The sequence below is a fragment of the Saimiri boliviensis genome, chromosome 15 (assembly GCF_048565385.1).
Source record: "Saimiri boliviensis isolate mSaiBol1 chromosome 15, mSaiBol1.pri, whole genome shotgun sequence".
NCBI classification, from domain to species: Eukaryota; Metazoa; Chordata; class Mammalia; order Primates; family Cebidae; genus Saimiri; species Saimiri boliviensis.
This window is the reverse complement of record NC_133463.1, coordinates 46,601,622-46,613,406: the sequence shown is the minus strand read 5'-3', so window position 1 is coordinate 46,613,406 and position 11,785 is coordinate 46,601,622. Positions and strand designations below refer to the sequence as shown.

General features: G+C 32.9%; 2 protein-coding genes across 3 annotated transcripts in view; one reads left to right on the top strand and one right to left on the bottom strand.

Moving 5' to 3' along the window:
- The window catches only part of ZC2HC1A (zinc finger C2HC-type containing 1A), a 64,457-nt gene extending 58,391 nt beyond the window's left edge, over window positions 1-6,066 (top strand). The window contains exon 11 of the transcript XR_012514112.1: window positions 5,982-6,066. The gene's annotated coding sequence lies outside the window, so the exon portion shown is untranslated. The remainder of the gene's footprint in view (window positions 1-5,981) is intronic.
- Window positions 6,067-6,182: 116 nt separating this feature from the next.
- IL7 (interleukin 7) overlaps window positions 6,183-11,785 on the bottom strand; it is a 69,059-nt gene continuing 63,456 nt past the window's right edge. Inside the window, exons 5-6 of one of the 2 annotated variants that reach the window (XM_003940191.4) lie at window positions 9,954-10,007; window positions 6,183-7,286 (exon numbers count right to left, since the gene is read on the bottom strand). In XM_003940191.4, the coding sequence (XP_003940240.1) occupies window positions 7,167-7,286; window positions 9,954-10,007 (174 nt within the window). In that variant the 3' untranslated portion in view covers window positions 6,183-7,166. The remainder of the gene's footprint in view (window positions 7,287-9,953; window positions 10,008-11,785) is intronic. The other variant, XM_074386968.1, reaches the window with a different exon arrangement.

Here is an 11,785-nt window from a genome sequence, read left to right as displayed (position 1 = left end):
TAGAATAGCAGAAACAACTTTGAAAAATAAAAACTGGAGAACTCAAATGACCCAATATCTAGACATGTTATAAAGCCATAGTAATCAAGACTACAGTTTTGGAGAAAGGATACATAAATCATCAGAACAGAGCAGCGCATCCACAAATATGCACACATAAATATAATCTACCAAAATTTGCAATAGTGCAAAGGCAATTCATTTGAGAAAGTACAGTCTTTTCAACAAATGGTGATGAAACAATTGGATGTCCATATGCATAAAATGAAACTTGATACACATTTTATGTCTCATACACAAATAAGTCATGAACCTAAATGTAAAATATAAAACTATAAAACTTCTAGAGCAATGTTTCTGAGCAGGGGTGATTTTTTGTCTCCCAGAGACAATGTATGGAGACATTTTTGACTGTCAGTACTTGGCTGGGGAGGTCACTGGCATCTAGTGGGTGGAGACCAGGAATGCCATTAAATATCCCACAATGCACAGCACAGTCCCCTTAACACACACAAAATGCCAATTTCTAGTCTGGATAAATATGCCATGGTTATATAAGTATCCTTAGATGAAAGAAAACTTGGTAAAGGATATATGGCAATGCTTTGTACTCCCTTTGCAACTCTTCAGGGCAATAGACTATACTTGAAAGTCAAACATTTGATTATTTTCTAATTTATTTCTGTTAAGGCATCATGTATTGTAGCAGAAGTATTCTGCTTTGATGCCTTACAAAATCACTTTGATTCTTCAATGGAATTTATTAAATGTGTAAATATTGCCAATCATGTATTTTATGTAAAAATTTGAGACCAATAAAATATTTTCAAATGTCTCTTATTTGAAGGAATTTTCCTGTTTCATCTAACCTAAAATACCACCTTTCTCCACCAATCTATTTTATGTTCTCAGCATGGAACTTTTTTCTGACTGTTTTCCCTTTTCGAGGTATATGCTCCATGAAGGCAGGGACTTTGTTGTATTCCCAGGACCAAAACTGGCACACTAGATACTTCCCGCAGGACCAGAACTGGCATGCTAGAGATCGATGCTTCATAAATATTTGTTGAATGAATAAATTATATGTATCTGTGTTGCATCTTCCCAATAAGTGGTCCATATGCAAAAGTTGGAGGTTCAGTAAACCCCTCTTTGGCTGTGAACAGATTAGTCTCAACCCTAGTATTTAATTTATCCTGAGTGAAAGTAGCACCTTTCTCTTAAGCAGCAAGATGCATTAGTATTTACATTCAGATTTTTCATGAAAAAAAAAAATCCATTTTCTTTTTTCACTTTCTTCAGGTCCAGGGATGCCAGGCAAGAAGGAGGTGACAGGGTAAATAATGGTCACTTTGTAGTTTTCCGGAAGATGATGCTGGTTCTACTAGAAGGCTTTTACCTCACTTAATTGGATGCTTTTCAAGCGGAACTCCTTCCATTTGTGATAGTATTTAGACCATTTCCAGAATATGTTATACGGTTTTCTTTCCAACTAAATTTTTAGGGTAAAGTTCCCATTTAAATCAGATTATTTCAAATATAATAGAATTTATTATAAGCATTGAAGATGGAAATTGGCAAACTTATGTCCCCCTCCCAGAGGTAGCAGGTGGTTATTAAGAGTTTCTTGTTGAGCTAAGCAGCGGAGGCACACATGAAGCAATGATCAGCTCCACCTGGGAAAGCATGGAAAAGCTTCAGAAAGATTGAAACCCTTAGATTGAAGAAAAAGAATAAATCAGCAATCAACACAGGGAGGGGAGCACTACACACTGGGGTCTGTTGGGGGAAAATGGGAAAGGGATGGGGGTGGGGAGGTGGGGAGAGATAGCATAGGGAGAAATGCCAGATACAGGTGAAGGGGAGGAAGGCAGCAAATCATACTGCCATGTGTGTACCTATGCAACAATCTTGCATGTTCTTCACATGTACCCCAAAACCTAAAATGCAATAAAAAAATAAACTAAAAAAAATAGCAAACCCTAAATTTTAATGTTGCCACTTGTCTTAACTTTATTCATGTAAAATAGGAATATAAAATTAGTTCACTTTAGAACAGTATCTTAAGCAACACTAACCTCTCCCCCATTTAGAAAATTGATGCCTTCTATAGAAAAATGCACTTCATTCTTACCACTTTTTATGTAAAGCAAACCTCAGATTATTCCCAAGACAAAATGATGATTTAGCACCTTTCTCAAATATTAACTTTGTGGGTCTATGAATGCATGTATTTTTATATTTAGACATTGAAAACTGTTAGAATTTGCAATTATCAATGTGCCTACTTATTTCACTGTCTTGTCCTATGATACTTCCATAGATTCTGTTATTTGGTCAGAATCAAAGCTAAAAGATGTTGCACAACAAATGAAATTTAGAAATTAAAGAAAATTCTACCATATCACTCTGAATGCACCCAATTCCATGCATAGATATTTTGAATACACAAAGTTGTTGGGCCATAATGTCCTAAATTAGTTATGTTTTGTGGGCCTATCATATCATCTTTAAGTAAGTTACATTTCATTGCAGAAATATGTTTTCTAGATTATTTAAATGGATATTAATAACAGAATGGCACAATGCAATTCCTGTTAACTTATTAACTAACATATGTCTAGCTTTTCCCATTAGGAGCTAAAGAGAAGACAAAGATTATAATTCTAGGGTAGGTAAAACATTTCAAATGAGCAGATTATTTAAATTGTATTTAAGATAAATTACTAAGATGAATCTGGTCAAATAATATTGATGCAGGTTTAAATACTATGAACACTAAGGGAACATATATTAATATTATCTAGAATTATTATTGAAGTCATTAGCAATTGAGGAAAAGGAATTGAGATGCAGGTGAACCTTAAGCAGGATTGGCATAGAATTTGCAACAACAATCTAAGCAGTAAGAATGTGATGAATGAATATTGCATGTACTGAGTACAATAAAGATTATCTGGCTTATAGTACAATATATGGGTTTTTAGAGGAATATTTATGCAGAGTGATAGGATTGACAAAATGTCCTTCTTAAGATGGCTATCAATAAAAATACAGCCTAAAGCAAAGAAACTTTTCTAGTTCAGGTTTCCCATAGATCAACTTTAAGAAAATTATCTTAATCCTGAAAAGAGCATTTCCTTCAGCATATTCACTGAAAACCTGTTTTAAAATACTTTTAACTGAGACCCTTTTTAAAGCAGAATTATCCTTGCTTTATATTAGCTTTAATACTGTGAATTATATTAACCTTGTGCTTGGTTAGGGTTTTTTTTTTTAATGTAAAAATATGTTATATAATCAAATAAGTTTTAGAAATGCTATATTACTGTTAAATTTTTCACAGCTACATGAATGAGTTTTCAGAGCCTTTAATATACTTATATGAATTCTGAACCTCCAAGAGAAAATTTAACTTACCTATTCCATGCTCATAGATAGGAAGAATCAATATTGTAAAAATGGCCATACTGCTCAAAGTAATTTATAAATTCAGTGTTATCCTCATCAAGCCATCATTGACTTTCTTCACAGAATTAGAAAAAAACTACTTTAAATTTCATATTAAACCAAAAAAGAGCCCATGTAGCCAAGACAATCCTAAGTAAAAAGAACAAAGCTAGAGGCATCACACTACCTGACTTCAAACTATACAAGGCTACACTAACCAAAATAACCAAAACAGCATGGTACTAATACCAAAACAGATATATAGACCAATGGAACAGAACAGAAGCCCCAGAAATAACACCACACATCTACAACCATCTGACCTTTGATAAACCTGACAAAAACAAGCAATGGGGGAAAGGATTTCCTATTTAATAAATGGTGTTGGGAAAACTGGCTAGCCATATGCCGAAAACTGAAACTGGACCCTTTCCTTACACTTTATACAAAAATTAACTCAAGATGGATTAAAGACTTAAATATAAGACCTAAAACCATAAAAACCCTAGAAGAAAATCTAGGCAATACTATTCGGGACATAGGCACGGGCAAATAGTTCATGACTAAAACTCCAAAAGCAATGGCAATAAAAGCCAAAATTGAAAAATGGGATCTAACTGAACTAAAGAGCTTCTGCACAGAAAAAGAAACTATCATCAGAGTGAACAGGCAACCTACAGAATGGGATAAAATATTGCAATCTATCTATCTGACAAAGGGCTAATATCCAGATTCTGCAAAGAACCTAAACAAAATTTACAAGAGAAAGACAACTCCATCAAAAAGTAGGGTGAAGGATATGAACAGATACTTCCCAAAAGAAGGCATTTATGCAGCCAACAAATAAGTGAAGAAAAACTCACCATCACTGGTCATTAGAGAAATGCAAACCAAACCATGATGAGATACCTCACTTTTTTTTTCTTTTTGTAGCATTGACAAAGATTAGTGTTTCTTGGGACAAAATTTAGAAAATGCTGATTTAAAGCATCTACATATATATTTGAAGGAAAATATTTATTGAGATAAGTCTCTAACTGAGACACTTAAAATATCCAAGCCATTATTAACCAACCTATCTTGCTAGTGGCTAGGAAACAAAGAAGGGGAACAAAACCATCGTGTGTGGGTAATTTTTCCAAACGTTTGTCACACAGTACAAGCTTAATACAGTGTTTGAGTCCAATTTTCTCAAAAATTCAAATCTATTATAACAAATAACGGAAACCATGGAAGAAAATTTTAATAACGTTTTTCAAACAAGCATTTAAAAAAATATTGTGCCACAATCTCAAAGAGAATATATTTTTAACACTGTTAGGGACCATTGTAGATAGCCTTCAAGGAAACATTTTCAAGGAGTGTTTCAAGAGTTTACCTTCAGAAATGTAAATTTCCTCATTTCTCTAACTAATGTTTTACCAAGGGGTCCAGTACATAGGGTAGAAGTGTACCACATGGTTGACCACGTTTTATGATGGAAGGAGCATAACCTACTTAGAAATTCCGTCTGAAGAAAGAAAGCTTGGAGAAGAATCATTTGCTTCTAAAAAGTATTAGTCAGCTATTTTTTGAGTTAGCAGTGACAACTAAACAGAAAAAACACTTGACTCAAAGTCTTGTTAATGGGACAATTCAGGAAATTCTATGGAAGTGTATACAATTCTATACAGCTATCGCATCAGTGAAGGTAAAATGTCATATGGGTCAGGGAAAGTGAGAGAAGGCAGGAAAGTGTTACCAGCACACAGTGAGAGTGTCACTGGAGCATCTCCCATAGATCAAATAAAGCCCATAGGCATGTAACTAGATGGTGATGACGCTGAGAAGGAACATGAAGTATGTGAATTCAGTGCAATGCAAACTGAAAACTATTTGTGGATTTTGGCCTGCTTACAATAGTGTTTCCCTTTCCCTTTCTCAGTGAATGAAGATTGCAGACATTTCCAAACAGGTTTCTTTTGAAAGACTAGAAAGAATTTTTTTTTTTTGGCTGCATTTTTAAAATTATTTAATTATTTATTTATGTTAATTTATTTATTTTACTTTAGGTGCATTCTATATCTGACATTTCTCGCCATGTTATCCCTTCCCACCCTCCCCTGCCTCCCCACCCCTCGATGTCTCTCCTGTGCCGCCCGCAATTGTCCCCAGTGTGTGATGCTCCTCTCCCTGAGTCCACGTGTTCTTGTTGTTCAACACCCACCTATGAATGAGAACATACAGTGTTTGGCTTTCTGTTCTTGTGTCAGTTTGCTGAGAATGATGGTTTCCAGAGTCATCTAAGTCCCTACAAAGGACACAAACTCATTTTTTATGGCTGCATAGTATTCCATGGTGTATATGTACCACATTTTCTTTCTCCAGTCTATCATTGATGGGCATTTGGGTTGGTTCCAGGTCTTTTCTATTGTACACAGGGCTGCAGTGAACATACGTGTGCATGTGTCTTTATAGCAGAATGATTTATAGTTCTTTGAGTATATACCCAGTAGTGGGATTGCTGGGTCAAATGGAATTTCTATTTCTAGATCCTTGAGAAATCACCACACTGTCTTCCACAATGATTGAACTAATTTACACTTCCACCAACTGTGTAAGAGTGTTCCTATTTCTCCACATCCTCTCCAGCATCTGTTGAAGGTAAAGTCTCATGTTGATTCTTGGTAATAGGCTATTAAACGTCATATATTCAATGAAAGTAGGAAATCAAATAGCAACATTGTATTAAAAATCTCATCTTAAAAATTCTGTTGGGATTTATTAACTGAATGTGGCAGTGTTAATACATAGGTCATTTATTTTATCAAAGAAGAAATGTTATCCAAAGTAAGCAATTTGTAATGCTGTATGAAAATACTTTATATACAGATATAGTGTCAAAAGTAAATACATATATTTCATTAATTAAAAGGTAAACATATATTATTATATTAAAATATACCTCCCAAATTGCAACTTATTTAGACAAATTATATTCTATATAAATGACAAAGTAACTCAGTGCTAAAGTTTAGCATCCTTAGATTAGGTAAATTTATTTATTTTTTTCTTTTTTGAAATTGTCCTTTTTCATGTCAAAACATTTGCTATTCCATTTATTGAAGGCACTGCATTACACATTCATGATTAATTACATCTCTTGAAATCTCTCTTACATATCTTGGAATTTGTTATGCTGTTGCTTCCTTGAGGTATATGACTCTCTTATTCTCATGGGTATTATTCATATATCATTGTTAACCCTAAAACATCTCCAGCACAGATGACAATTTCCACTCTTAATGCAGTATAATAGATTCATAGTGAACCATAAAATTATTTTGACAGTAAAGCAATGTCAATTTTGAGTCTTTGAAACCTTTAATACTTCATGGATTTAATGTCTTCTCTTGAAATATTTAAACAGGTTTGAAAAGTATTATCACAACTGATACCTTACATGGATTGTCTTACAAAAATCAGTACAGAATTATACTGATTGATGTATGTTCACATACATATGAAATAGTTTGTTGACTGCAGCATTCAGTTTCCATTGTTTGTATCCATCTTCTAGTAAGACAAGATGTATTTCTCAATTGATCTAATCCATTTTGACCAGGATACATTCAGTAACTTCTGGGAGGCATTCCACTCTGAAAAACTGCACGAGCAGATAGATTCTTGGAGGATGCAACCAAAGTTCATGTTTCTATATTGTCACTCCATATTTTTCAATGTTCTTTAGTGCCACTCAAAATCTTATTCCAACAAGTTTTTATCTCTTGTAGTAGTCTCTTTAGGAAACATGATTCATTCAGTTTTTTCTGTTCCTTTAAAGATTTATTTTCTTCCTAGAGAATAGATTTTAAGAAGTTTAAGCTTCACATATTTACAAAAATATATATTTTAAAATACTCACATTTTCATATTACTTTATACTGAAAACTAGTGCAATGAAAAGGTAGAATCTTGTGTGACATTTTAAAAATGATGATTTCTGACTATCATTATGATAATGTGGAAAATTCAAGGTTGATTAAATTCAATGAGATTAAAGATTTAGGATTCTCCAGAGAGCTACATCAGCTGACTGCCATTTTCGCACTTTAACAGTGGACATAATAATACTGTTTGAACTTTCATGATAGTTGTAGATTACTCAGTTGACTTTCTTTAATATAGAAAAATGTATTTTTAGTGGAAAGAATAATTGACTCTGAAAATTCTCAGATTATTTTGGCAAAGATAATTAATAAGTATATATATAACAGATGGAGCTTGTGCCCTAAGCTCTACCCCAACAATTAACCTTCACCAGAATATGTCAGATGCCTGCCTCATAAGCTAGGTTTTAGCACCTAATGAGAATCTTAAAAAGAGCTACCTGTACAACAAATAGGAAGAAAGAAATACCTGGCATGAACAGACATGTAAAGGAGTAGCTCTGCATAGACTCAGTAATATTTCTCTGAGTCCTCTGAACTGTGAGAATAGGAAAAGTGCAGGGTAGATTAATTCTTCACTTAGATAACAACTAGTTAATCACAAATATAAAGCATACCAGTGACCTTTATCCCTTTCTAGACCAAGAGATGATATCAGTTGTTTGTTTTACACTCTTTGCAGTTGAGTCCAGACTTGAGGCTTAAAATCAATATAGTGCTTTCAACAATCAATACTAAGTAATTGGATTGCAAGCAATATAAAACCTATAATAACTAGTTATTATAACTAGTTATTGGGTAACCAGATAATTTAGATAAGTTATTGGGTATTCTCTAAGTTATGTATTGTGCTCAGTGTTTTACATACTTCATTTTATTTGCTTAATAATCTTTTGAACTTGATTTAAACTCATATCACAGATGGAGAAACTGATCTGCAAAGAAGATAAATAAGCTGCTAAGGTCATATGTCAAGTAAACATAATGACAGAATCTTGAGTTTCTCTCTCCTATTTTTAATTTGGCTACAAACTCGTATCTCTTTTTGTCATGCATTTAGTAACACTAGCACATACTTTTTAAAGAACACATTTCAAACATTAAATGACAGATCTCAAAGGGAAATATAAAGGCAAACTTTTCATATTCTTTCCAAGAAGAGGTCCCAGACAATTTTTTAAATGCAAATTGAAATTTTTTAAGTGCAAATATACAATGTGAAATATCACATCTATATATTTCAAATCTTGCCTAAGCAGATTTGAAATATATAGATGTGAAAATTTCATGCTTTCCTCAAAGACCAAGAATAAGCATTCACTGAAAAGACAAAAATAGGGAATCTTGGTTTTACCCCTGCAAGCCTGGGAATACAGTTGTTTTCTTTCTTTTCTGAACTTTCTTTCCAAATTCTCTTAGTCAAAAGTCTTCAGGGTATTTATATTGCTTTTAGCGCCTGTATTTATTTCAGATGTTCCACTTTGTATGGAATCCCTAGAGTTTCCTAAATCCCAGAGTGTACAGACTGACTTTGCTTTTCTGAAAAAGAGTAAGGAATTTCCATGTTGCCATAAAGCTATTTGTCAAGTAATAGAAATGTAAAAGAAGCCATCACTTTTATGAATGAGGTGTGCTCATTTTTCTATGCCTCAACCTAATTAATGCCTATATCATATTAAAGTTTAGTCAGATTCAGTTAAGTATTCTGCCTTGTTAAGTCATTCATAAATATTTTTTATATTATTGTATAATTTCTCTAATAATTTCTAGTAGTATACATATAAATACATAGTGTTTATATACTATTATATATTATCTATACTGTACAATCTACACTAATAAAAGAGGTATAAGATAGGTCCTAATTGTTTAATTTTTATTTCTTTTTTTTTTTTTTTTTTTTTTTTTTTTTTTTTTTTGAGACGGAGTTTCACTCTTGTTACCCAGGCTGGAGTGCAATGGCGCGATCTCGGCTCACCACAACCTCCGCCTCCTGGGTTCAGGCAATTCTCCTGCCTCAGCCTCCTGAGTAGCTGGGATTACAGGCATGTGCCACCATGCCCAGCTAATTTTTTGTATTTTTAGTTGAGACGGGGTTTCACCATGTTGACCAGGATGGTCTCGATCTCTCGACCTCGTGATCCACCCGCCTCGGCCTCCCAAAGTGCTGGGATTACAGGCTTGAGCCACCGTGCCCGGCCCAATTTTTATTTCTTTATAAAGTAACAGGGATGATTATTTTTCTTCATGTATTTGTCATCTATTTTATTTTCTCCTATATAAATTATTTGTTTATGTCTTTTACCTGCTAGCTACAATATTTTAATGTTGCTGCCTTTTAAAAATATGCTTTGATATTTCTCCCAACAGCTTCTATTTTAAAATAGTGGGTTTATAAAATGCAATTTAAAAGACTCCCAATTTTGAGGGGCACCTCACTTCTCCTTTTATCAATGTTATAATAAATCATTTCAAAACCAGCTATAAAAAAGAAACAATTCAAAATGAAAAATTAAGAATTAAGGTGAGTAAAGAGCTTATGAACCATAAGGAAAATTATATAATTATTCTCACCAAACTCTTTGTTGGTTGGGCTTCACCCAGGGCAGGTGGTTTTCTTTCTTTAACCTTAAAAACAAAGTCACATTTATAGTACTGAATAGTTCCTCATTGATCCTCCAATTGTTTGTAATTGCTAATTTTCATATCACCTTCAGCTTGTCTAATCTATTTGAGACTCTATTTTAAATTTCTTATTGTTAAGATAGCAAAATATTAATATGATTTAGAACTGGAATGTCAGGAAGAAGCAAGAGAGTTCAATCTTATGAATACCCAGGATCCATAATTTTGTAGATTGCCTAGCACTGTGTTAACTGCTGTGAGGTATGAAAAATGAACATAGTAGGATATACTAGCAGAGATAAAACTTAAATTTTAATTAATATAAAAATAAAGTTAACAAGAAATTGTTAAATCCTGGCCATACATTTTATTAAGCTTCACTTATCAGAAACAAAATGAAATAAAACAATAGTAATAGTAATAATAAAAAGCTTGTAACATCCCTGTCTCATGAAGAAAATTGAATGTAGCTGACTGCTTTAACATCTTGCTTTGTTATTTCAAGAAAAAGGTGACTTGTATCAAATTAATTAATGTAATACAATTTAATTTCAAGATTTAAATTATTTGCACATTTTGTTTCTCTATAGTTAGTTAATTTGGGACATGATGATCCACAGAAAGCTCAAAACATAAGAGAAAGAATCACAAATATTTAACATGCTAAGACCTTTACCCCTTCCTGGACCAAGAGGTGATACCAGTTGTCTGTTTTACACTCTTTTCAGTTGAGACGAGATTGGAGGCTTATAATCAACATAGTGTTTTCAACAGTCACAACTAATTAATTGGATGTACAAGCAACATAAAACCTATCTACATTAGACAGTATTTTGAAATCACTGCAAGTAGGAATGAAGAATTGTAGACTAGAGTAGTCAGTCTTTATGAATCTTGAGCTAGGCCATGAAGGCATAGAACCAAACAGATCCAAATTATAGGGAAAAAAAAGTAGAAATGCCTTCTCAGAAATAAAGGTAAGGGCCCAAGATTGGAAATAAGCTTGGCAAATCCAGCACACCAAGAGGACACTGGCTTCCGTCAAGTACATAAAGCAATGATAAATGAGGTTGCCCAAGTTATACAATAGATAATCTACATTTATCATTGTCATAGGGTTCAAAGATAATCTTACCATTTTACCTTCTATGGGAAACTACTGCTCAAACAAAACAAAATTCTTATTAAGTCATAAAAATTTTATGTAGGAAAACATTTAAAACCGTAAAATAACTTTTGACTTTGTGTGTCAGTTGGTAAAATCCATAAAGAGGTGAATAATAAAAATAAAATGAAACATTTTATTAAACATTGAAAGCTTTTTATCACTAAGCACTTTATATGTGTTATGTCATTTAATCCTTTCAAATCCTACAATGTAGACAGTATATTTTTCTGCATATGTAGATAAGAAAACTGCTGTCTAGTCTCTAGATAATGTCTTCCATATTTGGTTTTGTTATTTTAGTTCATAACCACTAGCGGAAAAGTAGGAAAAAATTAGCCCTATTTGTATCAAAATTATTTAAATAAAGGGAATTTGTTGGACATGTATATGCCTAATTTAAGCATATAAAGATATTTGTTAAATACATTTGAATTTCTGTTTTACTGACTAGGAGTTCTTATAAATGTATACACATATGGATGAAAACCATTAATATGTTTTAGAGATAGAAATTTACCATTCCCCACCCAATATATCACCCTAGTATCCTTGGAAGTTATTATGGCAATGAAGCATTTATTTATTTATTTGTTACTCTCCTTTCACAAACATT